General features: G+C 41.5%; 1 protein-coding gene across 1 annotated transcript in view; it reads left to right on the forward strand.

Moving 5' to 3' along the window:
• Positions 1–15191, forward strand: part of INO80 (INO80 complex ATPase subunit) — a 67729-nt gene extending 52538 nt beyond the window's left edge. Inside the window, exons 28-36 of the mRNA XM_084262825.1 lie at positions 3052–3146; positions 7426–7498; positions 9286–9444; positions 10505–10607; positions 11171–11259; positions 11979–12134; positions 13172–13331; positions 14116–14334; positions 14954–15191. Of these exons, the coding sequence (XP_084118951.1) occupies positions 3052–3146; positions 7426–7498; positions 9286–9444; positions 10505–10607; positions 11171–11259; positions 11979–12134; positions 13172–13331; positions 14116–14334; positions 14954–15171 (1272 nt within the window). The 3' untranslated portion in view covers positions 15172–15191. The remainder of the gene's footprint in view (positions 1–3051; positions 3147–7425; positions 7499–9285; positions 9445–10504; positions 10608–11170; positions 11260–11978; positions 12135–13171; positions 13332–14115; positions 14335–14953) is intronic.
• Positions 15192–15489: the final 298 nt, after the last annotated feature.

The following is a 15489-nucleotide window of genomic DNA, read 5'->3' on the forward strand; positions in this document are numbered from 1 at the left end:
ACAAAGTTGTGTAGCAGTAAATACTTCTCTTTCTTTTACTGACCAGAGATAACAAAATCTATCCCTTCTTCCTGCTTGAATATGAAAAGAACGTAAGATGTCCTGTTTCTTTTAATAGAACTTTGACTCTGTCAGCGTAACTGCTACGATACCATGCTGACCTAATCGATGCAGGGCAGAGACCACAAAGCACATTGTTTACAAAGTAATAAAACCATGTTTGTTTGATTTAGCTTCAGCTGAAGAACTGCTGCTTAATTCAGCTGTTGTAAAATGGCAGATGGAAATGCAGAGAGGAACATTATTTTCTTTCAACAGAAAGGGATAAAGTGTGATTGCAGTACTCTCATTTCATGCAGATGTGCATTTCAAAATTTTTAAGATTGTCACATTTGTTTTTTCTCAATGTGATTGCTTTCTCCTGTACAGTACAGCAGTTGGCCGTAATTTCAGTGGGAATAACATTGGAGTTGGGTGATATGGGGACACATTATTCTGCATGAAGTAAAATGCCTTAGTTATATTCTATCAAAAGTTAAACCACAAGAGTCCTCAGTTTGGACTGTGAAATAACACGAAGGGAAAACGTATTATGGTTTTTGGGAAAGTGTCCCTGTCAGAGCTGGGGCCGCTGACTTTACCAGCCCCGCGTTCGTACCGTGCTGGAGTCCCTGCACGCTGCTCTTCTCCTGTAGAGGTGCCCTGTTGCCAGGGCCGTTTTCATTGTTTTTTCCTAGATTGATACCTCTGGTGGCATGGTGACCCCTTACACTAAACAAGATTGGTAGGTAGCTTTTACAAGCAGGACTAGTATCAGTACCTCCGTGAGATTAAAGCCTTCCTGTGAGGCTTCCCCCACCCCACCACTCCTTGTGGGAACTAGAGAAAGGAGCAGTCATCAAGTACCTTCCACAATTACAGTAGAGACCAGGTATAACACTACTTAAATCGTTTCTTTGGCATCAGAGTGCTCTCTTTTTTTTTCTTTTTTTTTTTTTTTTTTTTTTTTGTTAAGGCAAAAGCCCACCATTTCTGCTAGTGATCAAAGCACTAAACTGCTGACAAGTGTAATACAAGTTGCACTTTTTTATTTTTAATTGAAAGACTGTACATTGTTGTTATTACTAATATTATTATTGGAAAACACTGGATAAAACCAGTTCACAAACAAGGGTGATTCCTATAAATGCTGTTAAATTACTGCAAAGTATCCTTGATAAAAAGGAAAGTGGATGGGGCAGAACCAAACCTGTTAGGCAGCATTGAATAGATGATTAGCTAAGCGCTAATGTGCTAGGCTAGTTTGGGGAGGGGGGGTGGGGTGTGGAGGGAACAACCCATGACTGCCAGTAGTGCATCATATAGAATAGCTTGTTCTGTAATTTATGCCTTAGTGGAAATGTCTACGGCCTGGGATAAGGTCAAAGGCACTTGATGGAATGAAAGAAGCTGTTTTCTCTTTGTGCTGAGGTTTGTTTAGAAGTCAGTAATGAAGAGATGCTTAATAGTGAGATGAGGGAAGACTAAGTAAAGATCTTGAAAGATCAAACCATCATAAAGGCAAATAAAGGCAGTAGCAGAGAAATGGAAGGAAAAGAGCTTGTGATAATAGGAAAACAATTGATCAAATCTGGAGAAAGGACATGTAGTGCCTAATTGATGACTGTACCGCTCTGGTTTTAGTTGGTGACAGAAACCTCTCAGAAATTAAATAAATCAGTTGTAAATCTGGGCTTGAATGTCTGTGGTGAAGTAGCTGTTCTCTTGTTTAAACTTCTGTTGTTGTACTCCAGAAATCATACTAGCCAGGAGCTCTGTTTCTGTGGCAGTGGACCAAGTGTGACTTTGGCCATTTCCACATTGTTAATTTTATTTCCCTGTTTTTCTCCTTCATCTGCCATGCTTTGAGCAGTACAGCAGTCTCTTTTCCCAAGTTCCTTACAGTATGGCAGCTCTGGCACCTTCTCTGCAGTAGTGAAGCAGAACAAAAAAGGAGCAGGAGCCCTGAAGGAGGAACTGAGCAGGGGACTGTCGGAAGGTTTATTATAATGCAAGTGCTGCCATGTCTTCTCACAGCACATCAGTTCTGTATCTGCTAAACACTGCAGCTTGGAGCAAGATGAATCCAATAGTTCTTGCTGCTAAAGCACCATCTGTTTCCTTTTTGCCTTCGTTTGCGGTCGCAGCATCTCCAAAAGACACATGCACCACCACAAGGGTTAAATCTAACGGATGTAACCAGTATGAGTTGCACCTCCTCAGCCAAGGATCACACAGTTAACATATCTGAGTGTATCCTTCCAAAGAAACTCAAGAAGGATGTTCCTATAGCCTGAAGAGGTTTCTGTGCCATTCATGTTTTATCAGTAGCTGCACAGGTGTCAGAAAACGCTTCGTACACAAAAGATGAGTCTCACTGGAAAAAGCCTTTGCCTGCAGCTTTCCTGGTGATGCCCTTTGAGCTGTGTCCCAGGCAGTGGTTTGGCATGTTGCTTGGCACGAGCTGTGTGCCGACACACTGGGTTTACATTCAAAGCGCAGTGAGATTCACAGGCTCCTTAGTAGCCAGGTGAAGCATCAGTGTACAGTACCAGGTTTTTAAAAGTGTTAGCCTGGTGGTTTAAAGTTGCCGGGAAAGCAGGTACAGCTGGCTTGTTAGGAAAGATTCACTTACACAGCAAGAGCCCAGGAATGTAGTAAAAATTCAGACTTTGTGAAAACAAACTTCCTATTTCCAGAAAAAGCCACGTACTGTAACATTGCCTGCCATGCAGCAAATGTGTCCCCAGCTCTGAACTGACATCATTACTTACCTCTTACATGAAACACAAAAAACGACATACAGAATAGCTTCAATTTCCAAATCTCTGTTGTTATAAAGTATTGCTTACGTAAGATTGCTCATAGCATATTTGATGATGATGTTTAGGGATTTTTTTTTTTTAATATATAAGTAGAAATTCCTGGATTTATTGGGGTTTTTTTTCTGAGAAAATCAAGATTGAATGGTTTCAAGACCAACTATATTTTCCTGGTGTGTGTTCTTTGCAGGAATACATGGTTTATAGGAAACATACCTACATGAGATTGGATGGTTCCTCCAAGATTTCTGAACGAAGGGACATGGTAGCAGATTTTCAGAACAGGTAATGTATTTTACAAGGTACTTCTGTGCTAAATTGTCTATACATAGAGAGTTGGTATAAAATGTAATGGAAATAAATGAAAGTTGCACTTAATCTGTCTTCCCTGATACCAAATGGATATCATTTACCTGAAACGGTTTCAACATGGTTTTCTGACTAGGAGTTGCTGGTGTTGAGACTGAACCCAGTTGTATTCGTGAATTTGTCATCTGTGAAACAGTACTGAAAGCAACTTTAATGTGTCCACCTATTGTCCTTCCTATTCCAGATACACTGTTGCTTATAAGGAAGCACAGTAGAAAGGCAGCAAATGGTTGTGGGTTATTATGTGCTCTTACAGCTGAAACTGTGAAGATGAGATTGAAACTCTTGCATATGCTAGAGCTTTGTAAGTGACCTAGTTTTCTGCAAAACAAGCCATTTAAGCCTGTTTTAAGAAACCTTAAACTAATACAGAAGTGATAAAATGGGTATTTTATTAGATAGTAAGATATGTGAACCCTTCATTTAGTAAAACAAAATGGATTATTGCTGGTTTTATGAGCACGTGAGGAAAGAAAAGTATGTAATCATATTTTAAGTTAAAAATCAGTATAACTTTGTCTCCACTGGGGTGCGTATTTTTAATTATTAAATTAAAATAGTTATTAATTAACCACAAGGTGATAGGTTGTCACTCCAGTATGATAGTGCACAATAAGGTTACCCTTCCTGGATGTTGATGTGAATTTGTAAGAAGGTCACTTTTTCAGAGAAGTTAGGATCATGGAACGTTTATTGTGGGCTGAAAGCAGCATTCTAGACTAGAGAGCAGCCCTTGGGATAGCAGTCCCAAGCTTCAGAAGATAGGAGGGGAAGCCATGTATAGTCTTTCAGGCCACTGCTTCATAAGGCTGAAGGACTACATTGCAGTGATGAATGTTCTAGCAAGCTCCTCAGAGCAATAAAACTTGAGAAGAACATGTGCTGAATACCGGGAGAGAACCATGCAGCACCTTTCTCCTTGTTTCCACATGTCAGAAACGGGTTCCTTGCAGGGCATGATGTCCTTCTGACCCTTCTTCCTGTAAGGTCCTTGAGCCAAAAGAAATGAAGAAATTTGGGGTTTATTAATGAATGTAATTTGAGTTCATTAATCAGTAGAATGACTGAAGAAAAATTATTTCAGCAGGAAATCCCATTGAGATACTGGTCAGCCAGTCTAAACAAGTCTGTTAAAATGTTAGTTAAGTTCCTCTTCTATGTGATTTACTTATGGGAAAATTTACGGGGAGGGGGGGGGAAAGCCTAACTGAGACTAAACTACCCTGCAGGATATCCTAGCAGGGTGCTGAAAATCTATAGCTATGGAATGATAACTTGTTCCTGGAGGCTGTGGCATTGTGTACTTTCCTTCCTTCTCATACTGCATTTCCAGAAGCATTTCACAGCTGGATGTTCAGGTGACTCCCTACATGTACGTTCCACTGTTGTGGGAGTGAAAAGGTGTCCTGGCCAAGGATTACCTACCTTGCAAACAGGCACCTGCTGACTCCTTTGGCTTTGTACCTGCAAGATAAAGTTTGGAGACTGACAGCCTTGCTTCAGTTCCTCCCAGCTGCCCATAGCTCAGGGTGAATTTTGGTACTCTTAGATTTTGGACTGCCAGAAGCCTTTCTAATTTTAGAGTTCTTGACACATTTTTTTATGTGTGTTTGTTGTGGTTTAGCCAAACTCAGGATGGTGTTAATTTGTAGTTTTCATATTGGTAATTCCTTGGGGGAGGGCAGGGTGAAATCTTACCCTGCACCAGAATGGGTTCTTTGAGAGTCTGGTTTCCATGATAGATACTTGGGAATGTATTGAAGTTTGAGTCCTAAGGAGATGGTTCCACTTGCCCTTCAAGAATATGGATTCCAAAGCCCTTAGTTTTTTACATTTGTTGAGTTGAACTAGCATATGTGTAATAGCATGTAATACTCCCACACTTCCTCCAGGAAGGGCAAGAAAGACCTTTTAGATTTAATGAGGGGACTCTGAAGGACAGGCTGCCTACACATAATCAAGAAGGAAATGTTCCATGTATCTCATTCAACAAGAGTTTCTGGTGCTTTACTAATTTTGCACACCCCAAAAGGATGTGGGGTTGTACAGTGCCCTCTCTTAAACAGAAGACCTTGCTCTGCCACTTTCCAAAGCATGTCAATCTCTTTAGGTTGTCATGTCAACCTTACTGGTACTGTGCTTTGTATGCACAAACCTGTTCACATGGTGTTAAACACTTCTAAATACTGCTGACCCCACATTGTGGCACTAGTGAGGCTCACAGCCTGATTTCCCTGTTACCACTGGAGTTTTCATCAGTACTTGGTCATGCTACATGTGGACCTGTCTCCTCCTTCTGTGGGTGCTATGTTAGAAGTGCCATTGAATGTCAGCAACTGCCGCCCGTTTTGCCTGACTCCTCAGGCTGCAGCTAGGGCTTGGTGCACGTACCTGATTGGTGTGCCCCACCTTCTGCAGTTATGTAAGGGATTGTTGGGCTTAGAGGGTTATTCTAAGTTAGCTATTGAGGTGATTTATGTCTCTCTTAGTGTGGTGGTTTCACCCGGCTGAGGGCCAAGATCCACGCAGCTGCCTGCTCCTTAAAGGAAAAGAGCAGGTTAAAGGGAAGGGGAAGGGGGGTGAGAAGTAAGGGAAGGGAAAAGGAAGAGAAAGGGGCAAATAACCCCAAGATCAAGAAATTAAGAGGCCCGTGGGTTGGGATAAGGATAGTTTACTAAGATAACAGAAAGATACAATGTAACAATACTAACAGGACTTCAAAGCAAAATATATGAAGCTGTTGATACACAATGCAGTTTCTCACCAAACCACACAACTCAGGCCGTGCCACCCAGAGCCGTCCCAGAACCCGACCGTCCCCCACGAACCGCGCGTCCCGGAGACGCCCCAGGCCTTCCTCCCGACAGCCCCCGATATCCTGGGCAGGACGTAACTGGCGTGGAATACTCTCTTTGGTCAGTTCGGTCACCTGTCCTGGCTTCGCCCCTCCTTTCTCATGAAGAGCTGAGAAAGTCCTTGACTGTCTGACAGCAACTAGAAACATCAGGGTGTTATCAGCAGTACTCCCATTTTACTCTCAAACACAGCATTCATCCGCTGTTACAAATGAAATTAACTCCATCCTGATCAAAACCAGGACACTTAGCAGCCAGCATCCCTACATCTGGTGGACTAGGATGACTGCATTAGGGTGTGTGGATCTCCTAAGGAGGTGTTCAGAGGTGGCTTTCCTGAAGCCTGATGTGAAATGTAGATCCATATTCCAGTAGGGCCTTTGTCTAGAGGGCCACGTCCACTGGTTTGTCATTGATTTTCAAGTCATCTGAGGAATCCCAAGAAGTGTAATAATACAGTTAGTGCAACCTGAAACTGCTTCAAGGTGGGAAGGACAGCATGTGTGCAGTAATGATGGAGCTCACTGGCAGACAGCTTACTTCAAAGGATTTATATTAGAGTGAAATGAATTGCTCTTGTGCAGTATCTGATCATTAGTGCTCTCTACAAGTCATCCTTAAAACATTTTATGGTCAATCACAACTGAATTGTTACATGACTGTCTGGAGATGAATCAATTTATCCTCGTTTTACAGATTAGAAAAGTAGACATAAAAGATTAGAATTTTGAATTAGCAACACAATTAGGGCTAGAGCTGAGAAGTTCTTAGACCAAAGGACTTAACATTTTGTGCCAGCAGACCCTTGTCCTTTTCTAATGTACCCCTATATTTGCCATTTTGCTTTTATATTAAGACTATTCTCTCCCCGCCCTCCCCCCCAGTTGTTTGTTCCGTTCAAAGCACCAAATTTAGAACAAAACTTACATCAACACAGTTTCAGCGTTTATTTGTCTTTCTTTGTCAATTGAGCATTGTTAAGGCAAGGTATTTTTTAAACATTGATCAGTTCTGTGAAAAAAGAAACTGTTATTCATCCATGTGAAATCTTAATTTCAAATGTGGGCAAGATAAACAAACACTGGTTTGTTTTGATAGAGATTAATAAGCTGCTACTGCAGACTAAATGTTTGTGTGTTCCAGTGGTCCTGATTTGTAGATTAACTTCTCTCATTCATATGTGTGGGGTTTTTTCTTGAACATAAACTGCAAAAAATGTTCTGACGAATTCAAGTACTAGAAATGGCCCTGGTCACTTTATATGGGTCAAAAAGAATTACTTCTGTGGTGGTTATTCCTTGTTCATCATGCACAAATAGTTCATTATCTTTCCTCTACAGGAATGACATTTTTGTGTTCCTGTTAAGCACAAGAGCTGGAGGCTTGGGCATTAACCTCACAGCTGCTGATACGGTAGGTGAAGTTTGGTAAAGTAATGCAGAATAAAAAATTACTGTACTGACATTTGGTTTTCAGTATAAATATCTTTGCTTTTCCTGCCTCATGTGCCTCCAACCACTGTTTTTCCCAAGCTGCTCATCTCCTGCCTCCCAGCCTCACAATTTACATAGGAATATTGGTCTTCCTGTGTGAAAGTTGCCATTCTTAGCCATGCTGATCAATATTTTCAGTACTGCCGTTCACATAATGAGATTGCATAACCATACTTTACTTTGCTTATATGTACAATGTAGTGTTACCTTGGTGGTAAAGTTGTGGAATATTTGACGCGTGGTATGCAGTTTTTGGTTGCAGTTGGAACTGTCTGGAACTATCTGCACCGGGGCAGGTTCAGATCAGACATTAGGAAAACGTTCTTCACCAAAAGGGTTATCGGGCACTGGAACAGGCTGCCCAGGGAGGGGGTTGAGTCACCGACCCTGGATGTATTTAAAAGATGGGTAGATGAGGTGCTCAGGGATATGGCTTAGTAGAGGATGAGTATGGTTGGACTTATCTCAAAGGGTTTTCCAACCCAGCAATACTGTGATTCTGCCCGTGTACTTCAGCACCAGCATCTAGAAAAGAGCTGGGTGACCAAAGTGGTCAATAGATGGAAGTAATACTTCCATATGGTGAAAGTATTTGTGTGTTTCATGTGTGACTGTTGCCTCTCACAGTTCACCTGCCAAGGAATCAATAGAATAGGTATGTGTTACCCCTGTTTCTGTGCACAGAATGACGCAGTGCCTCTAAAAGTACAAAGTCATTTGTAGCTGAATATCAGCTAGTCAGGAAGTATAAATTGCTTCTTCCCTACTGCCCTGAGGTGCAAAGGCATCCTGATGTAGGTGAATTGCAGAGATGTGCCCTCTAGAGCAGCTGCCACCAATCACTAGGGAAGGAATACTGACCTTATCTCTTCAGTAGCTGCTGTTCTTGTACCTTGTGTGTGTGCGCAGATTTGACCCCTAGACAGACCCTAATCCTTAGCCACACAAAACCAAAGATTTCTGAATCAAAACCAAGATGTAGTTGTCTCTTATTTTTAATCACCCCCATCATATCTTGCTGGCACTTCAAACAGATCTGAAGAAAGAAGCACTTGTAGGATGTTCAGGGTTGAAAATGGAAACACAGGCAGGCTCCTTACTCGAGCATTTTTAGTTCTGTGGTTTTGTCACTTTGTGAATACTTTGCTTGTAAATGCACACTGTGCATGAAGTACTACTGGAATGGTAGGGCAATGGGAATGCAAAGTGGTGTGTCAGTTTTTTTGTAGTAAAAGCACTAGAAGTGTTAGACTAGACTTGACTTTGTCTAGGCTGGAAAGAGAGAAAACGTTTGGAGTATTAATTTTTGTGTGAAATTCTGACGTGACAAGCTTTTTCTTAAGTAACATTAAAATGGGTTGGTGATGTGGTTAGCCTCTAGTTACGTGACAGGGATTTTCTGTGGTGAGAAACAGGAATTTTGTGCCTTCAAAGCAGATTTGTTGAAGAAGATAACTAAAGACATTCTGTGGAAGCTGACACATTCAGAGTGATTGTTAGTTTGAATTCATCTGAAGTGCAGTGGGAAAGACTTCATGGAACTGGGCAAAGCTAGGGTTAATACAGCCTGCAGTGGGGTGGTAGTACTGTGGGGTTTATAGCAGAACTCCTAGTTTCATCAGTGTATTGGATACTTGTTTGTTTAATCACCAGGAGCTCACAGTGTTTGGTTTTATTTATCCCTCCTGTTGGGGTGCTCTTTTGCAGGTAATTTTCTATGACAGTGATTGGAACCCAACAGTAGACCAGCAAGCCATGGACCGGGCACACAGGCTGGGTCAAACGAAACAAGTCACAGTGTACCGGCTGATATGCAAAGGCACCATTGAGGAGCGCATCTTACAAAGGGCTAAGGAAAAAAGTGAGGTAGGAATAAAGAAATGGCCTGGAACAAGAAGTTACAGAAATGGTATCAGAAAACACATATATCAGTTGAGTAAGCAAACAGAAAAAGTATCTGCAAAGAGACAGAAGAGAAGCCAAAATGTCTGTGTTCAAATAAATCCATGTCCCTAACTCAGCAGCATTACAACTGCATTATATTAATGAGGAAGAAACGAATTATTTACTCTGTGACTTCATTAAAAGTATTTCTTATAATGCAATGAAACTCTTTGGGCTTCTTGAAGATTAGAGCATCTGTCTTTTGCTGTGTCAGGGCTACTGATTCCTCTCATGTTACGTTGTTATACAACAGCTGATAACTTTTTTTTAAAAGAAGTCTGGTTGGTAGTCAAGTGGAAATTATTTGAGGTATGAGAGTTGCCAGAAGAGTTGAGTGTCCAGCAGCATCAAGCAGTAAATGTATTAGAAACTTTAAACCTCTTGATGCTTTGTTGGCAAATTCACTTTCTTTGATAGCAGTAGGTATCCTATAAACAACACTCAGATGGCTTTTGTCCTCAGGGTTTCTTTTAGCTTCTGTTGTAATTAGATGCTGATCATGGTGCTGCAGCAACTGAAGCATCTCCAGCTGAATGCTTTCAAGTTTCTCTTGTTGAAATTAACCCATTTGCCTTAGGATACTGCACTAGAGTCACCCAATATCAACCTAAAAATAAAGTGCAGTCTTTTTTTTTTTTTTTTTTTTTTTTTTTTTTTTTTTTTTTTTTGCTAGTAATCCAAATCATCAAAATTGGTTTATGCTAAAGTTGGTTCTCTTTTTTTTTTTTTTTTAATACAGCTGCAGTAATAAAAGTCCAGTGAATTGCTTAAACTGAGACATCTACTGATTTTTATGTTCTTAGTAAATCCTTCCTGAAATTTGGCTACTAACTTTGGTATGGTAGAGAAGTTGAGTCAATTCTGACTTACACAGATGCGCTGGCACCTTTTCTTGGCTGGCTTTCAGTGAAAAGGGTAGTGAGAATGGTTTGTCTGCTTTGAGTAATTTTTCCTTTTCTCTCTATTGTTTGTTTCCTCCTAGATCCAACGAATGGTGATTTCAGGTGGCAATTTCAAGCCTGACACCTTGAAGCCAAAAGAGGTGGTCAGCCTTCTGCTGGATGATGAGGAACTAGAAAAGAAATGTACGTGAAATTCGTGTTGCAGCATTTTCCCCATCTTCCACTTCATTAGCTTATGAAATCCATGTTTTTATCTCTACCAACACATGTATTGCTGATAACAACTTCTGTTTCCTGGCTCTTTTTCTATTGCCAACTCTTGTTAGTACAAGTTTGTTTCATATCGCTGCTGAGCTGAAAGGTGACGTTGTGCGAGAAACATGATGATGTGATAAAGTTGTTGTTGGCACTCATTCAGGATCGTTAAATTGTTCCTGAATGACAAAGCTTTGACAAGAATTACATTGGTCACAACAAGAAAAGTACTAGTAAAAATGCTGTGTTTCATGATACTTTTGAAGCTGGATTGGAGGTAGACGCTTTTATCTTGTCTGAAAGAAGAATTTCACTCTAAGGCTTTCTAGTAATCGGATAGGAAGAGCTTGGGTGCAGCAGCATGCTCAGCGTGTTTTAATACAGCTGACTTTTCTTTGCAGTTCTGTTAGAACGAGAATTTCTTGCAAGATTCACAGAAGGGTATGAAATGTCTTTCCAGCAGTCACAGCTTTGTATTTCTTTCCTGACAGTGCGTCAGCGTCAAGAAGAGAAGCGACAGCAAGAAGAAACAAATCGAGTGAAGGAACGGAAGCGTAAAAGGGAGAAGTATGCTGAAAAGGTACCTGGGTGCAAAGAGGCTGCCCGTGCCTGCTGTGGAGCCCATGAGCTCACTGTTAGGCCATGGGGAGACATTTTAAGCAACGACAATCTAATGAGGAAAGCCATCTTCCCCTCACCATTGAACATCAATCTGTGGCACTTCTGTACATGGGAGGGTGATATTACAAAATATGTAATGCTTAATTATCTGTATTTTAATATCATTAGCAACTTGTCGAATAGGAAGTACTGCACACCCTAACAACCCTGTAGATACCAGTCTACTAGTAGTCTACAGTGTAGTCACTGTCTACAGACAACACAGATAGAACCCATATGACTATGTGGCTTCTGTGGAACAAGGGAAGATGATGTCTAAAAAAGATTATTCAAACTAGTTCATGAATATTCTGCATTAGCTGGAATTCTCTGTAATGGTAAAGAATTCCAGGCTTGCTCCAAACTGTAATGGAAATCAAAGTAACTCTGTAAGAGTAATTGTCCCTCATTCCAGCTATTTTAGAAAGAAAAACAAAAACCAAGCACTACCTAAATGTAAAAGAGGAGCTTTTAAGGGGTCTGTTACTGTATCCTTCAGAAACTTGTTTGGGAAAAGTCTGGACATGGCGTTCCTTGAATTCTATTACCACCTTAGATGTTGATATTTTTGGGTTGCTCATTCCCTTTCTTCTGTTTTACTGTCTTTTTTCATTCCTCGTACTGTTTTATTTATTTCAGAAGAAGAAGGAAGATGAATTGGATGGGAAGAGAAAGAAAGAGGGCATGAACCTTGTGATCCCGTTTGTTCCCTCGGCTGATAACTCCAACCTGTCTGCTGATGGGGACGACTCCTTCATTAGTGTAGACTCTGCCATGCCCAGCCCTTTCAGTGAGGTGAGACCCACTGCTGCTTTAAACCGCGTACTATGTCAAGTGTGGCCTTACATCCCGCGGGACCCTTGTTTCAGTTATCTCAGCTAGTGTAGAACTTTAAGTAATGGGGAAGTGAGATGTCTTGAAGGTGTACCATGGAATGACAATAATATATTGAAAACATAAGAGCTGCTAACAAGTTATTTGACATGTCATTATTCCCCTATTCATTTGCTCTCTGCTTCCCTTTTCTTACAGTGAGTTCATGCCCTGACTCTCTTTGAGCCCCTGAAACTTCTCCATTCCTGCCTGTGGTCCCACTTACTTTCTTCTTACTTTCTTCTTCCTTTTCCTGCCTTTGTCATTCTCTCATTTATAATTGTGTGCCGCCTTCCATACCAGTGCCTACTTTCTGCTCCCAAACCAAACAACTCCCTCAGATAGCTCCCTGATGTTCAGTTTCTTTGTAAGTTGCATCTCCTTCTCTGCTTCCTTCCTTGCTTCTGATTGTGAAATGGTGTGGGTTTTTTTCCACTGGAATGCAAATTGTAAGTTCTTAGTGGCAGGCATCTTATTTTCCTTCAGTTTTTCATAAAGAATAGCAAACTGATTTTAGCAACAGATATAGTTTGTTTTCTACCATGTTGATTAAGATTTCTTTGTTGCATTATTCTCTTTGTGACAAAGATTCTTATTAGCATGTTAAGAATTCTATTGTTTTCTCTCTTGCTGTTGAAGATGTGCAGTTAAACTTACTTGGTTTTAAATCTTTGCTGAGACCACTATTCTCCTGCTGCTTGAATTAAAATCTCCTTTTAGGAATTGAAATTAAGTAGCTTCTGGAGATCTTTGCTGCTCAGCACGTAAATAGAGGGTGTGGTGTGTTTAGGCAGATCATGGATTGTGCTGCTAGTCTCACCTAGAGAAAATGAGAGAGAACAGAACCAAGTACCAATTGATTACTTGTGACTGTGTGCCTTTTAAAGATGTTCCTCTGATTGTACCCTTCCCTTTGCTAACCCAAGAAGCTAATGGCTTTTTTTCTCCATCATGTTTAGATATCCATTAGCAGTGAATTACATATGGGCTCTATTCCTCCCGACGAGAGCAGCAGTGATATGCTTGTGATTGTGGATGATCCAGCTTCTTCTGCACCTCAATCAAGGGCAACAAACTCTCCTGCTTCCATTACTGGCTCAGTTTCAGATACCATGAATGGTCAGTACTCTTTCCTTGGCTTTCTGCTGATGTTTATGAAACATTGACTTAGGTTAAGTGATGCATCTTCTGCACTTTAACCAGAGTGTATGCATGGTTGGTGAGATGTGGGGAAAAAATGGCCTCTTCCTTGAGAAGTGCCTCACGATTTGGTAGCAGATCTGTTTATAGTCTGCCATTCACCACACTTTCCTTTTTTTCTGTGTTACTTACTCTTTAAAAGTTTAGTCCTTTGTTCCCATGTTACAGGGGACTCTCCTTCCGCTGTGTGCATGTCACCAACTTAGAAACACCCCAGAACCATTAATATCTAAGCTTTTCCGTGAATTGGCTGTTGGACTAATGATGAGTTGGTTATTTCCAGCGGGTGATTGGAGCAGTTGTAATTTTTAAATGGTGGCAAATGGCTTTAACTAATGTAGTTTTCTACACTGAAATAAGTAGACCCATAGTTCTTGGCAAGAGGTGGCAAATGGAAGAAACTTCATATCCGTTGTCAAGTAAGAAAATGCTTCATCCTGAAGTAGAACCTAGAATCCACCACCTATTTGTGGGTTGGAATCATAGTAATAAGTAGTTGGAGTTAATAAGATGATGTTAAGGAAGAGTGAAGTTTTGTATACATAATTTCTTTCCCTGGGATCATTGCTTGCTGGCGGTGTCTCTGTTAATGCAGTTAATAGGGATGGTACTAATGTAAATAGTGGTTACTTATGATAATGTGTTCCCCTGAGTCACCTGGAATACTATAGCAGTTATTGTTCTAACCTTCTTTTTTGTTAAGGTGTTTCAATGCAAGACGCATCTCTCACAGGGAGAGGCCAGTCTGGTCGAAGCCGGGGTCGTCCGAAAGGTTCGGGCAGTGGATCAAAAGGTGGCACTGGGAAAGGCAGAAGCCGGAAGTCAATAGCGGGAAGTGCGGCTGCAATGGCAGGTGCCAAGGCAGGGGCTGCGGCGGCCTCTGCAGCGGCATACGCGGCGTACGGGTACAGTGTCTCTAAAGGTATGTGGGGACGGGGAAGCAGCACACTACCCAGAGCAGAACCAACCACATGATTTTGGGTGATTGTTGTTTACAGTCTGTCAAAAAATAGATGAAAAACGATGCCGTGTTGGTATTGCTTGTCCGTTATCTTCTGAGATCCAGGCAATACCCGACTGACATGGTAACGGTGTGAGAGTATAGCCAGTTGAACAGTGGCTGACCTTGAGAAGGCTAGTCCTGCAGAAGTTTCATCTGCCCCATACCAAAGATTTTCCTCTTGTTGTTTATTTTGGTACCCAGACAAATCAGATAGTGTTGTTTATCCCATGGGTGTGACTGTGGCTTTCTTGCGTTGCTGTCACATTGAAGTTACAGCATCGGGTTCCAAAATCTGCGCTACTGGTGGTGATGGAACTTCGGCTTTACACCAGCTGAAGGTGGCCCAAGGTGTTGTGTCTTAAGGTGTTGTGTCAACTGCAAGATGTTGTGTCTTAAGGACATCACTCTTCATTAAACTCTCATAAGTCATGAATACTGGGTCGTTGTAGGACTGATTGTTAGTATATTGCTGCTTGTTGAAGAGCCCCAAGTGTAATAACGTGCTCACATGGAATTTGATTCTCTTTTCCGTTGCTAGGCATGTCTGCAAGTAGCCCTCTACAAACAGCAATTCTTCGGCCTTCTGGACTTGCAGATTTTGGACCTTCAAGCACCTCTTCTCCCTTGAGCTCCCCTTTGAGCAAAGGAAACAGTGTTTGTGGGACCCACAAAAGCTTAAACTTGACCAGCAGTCTCATATCAGAAACTCCAATTCGGAAGCAAAGCAAAGGTGCCCACACCTCAGGTGGTCGGTAGTAATTTTGAACCCCCAAAGCTTGTCTGAACTGCATTGGCTTTCAGAGTAGACCACCCTGCCAGTTGAAGGCATGCAAACAAATGCCTCCTAGCTGTCCGGCATGCGTGTGAAAAGAAAATCAAAGCACAACAGGAGTGGGTGGTTTATGTGAGCACTTTGATTACGTGTATTCCAAAAAACTATCTTAGCAGACGCTGCAAGAAGGAGGGAAGGGAGGCTGGGGTAACTGGGGGGGAGAGTCAGCTTGTGTTTTACAGACACAGAGATTCCCAAGAAAGCATCCGGCTACTTGAGTAGTATCCCGCAGCTGTGCGTGT

The sequence above is a fragment of the Gallinula chloropus genome, assembly GCF_964237585.1.
Source record: "Gallinula chloropus genome assembly, chromosome: 4".
NCBI lineage: Eukaryota > Metazoa > Chordata > Aves > Gruiformes > Rallidae > Gallinula > Gallinula chloropus.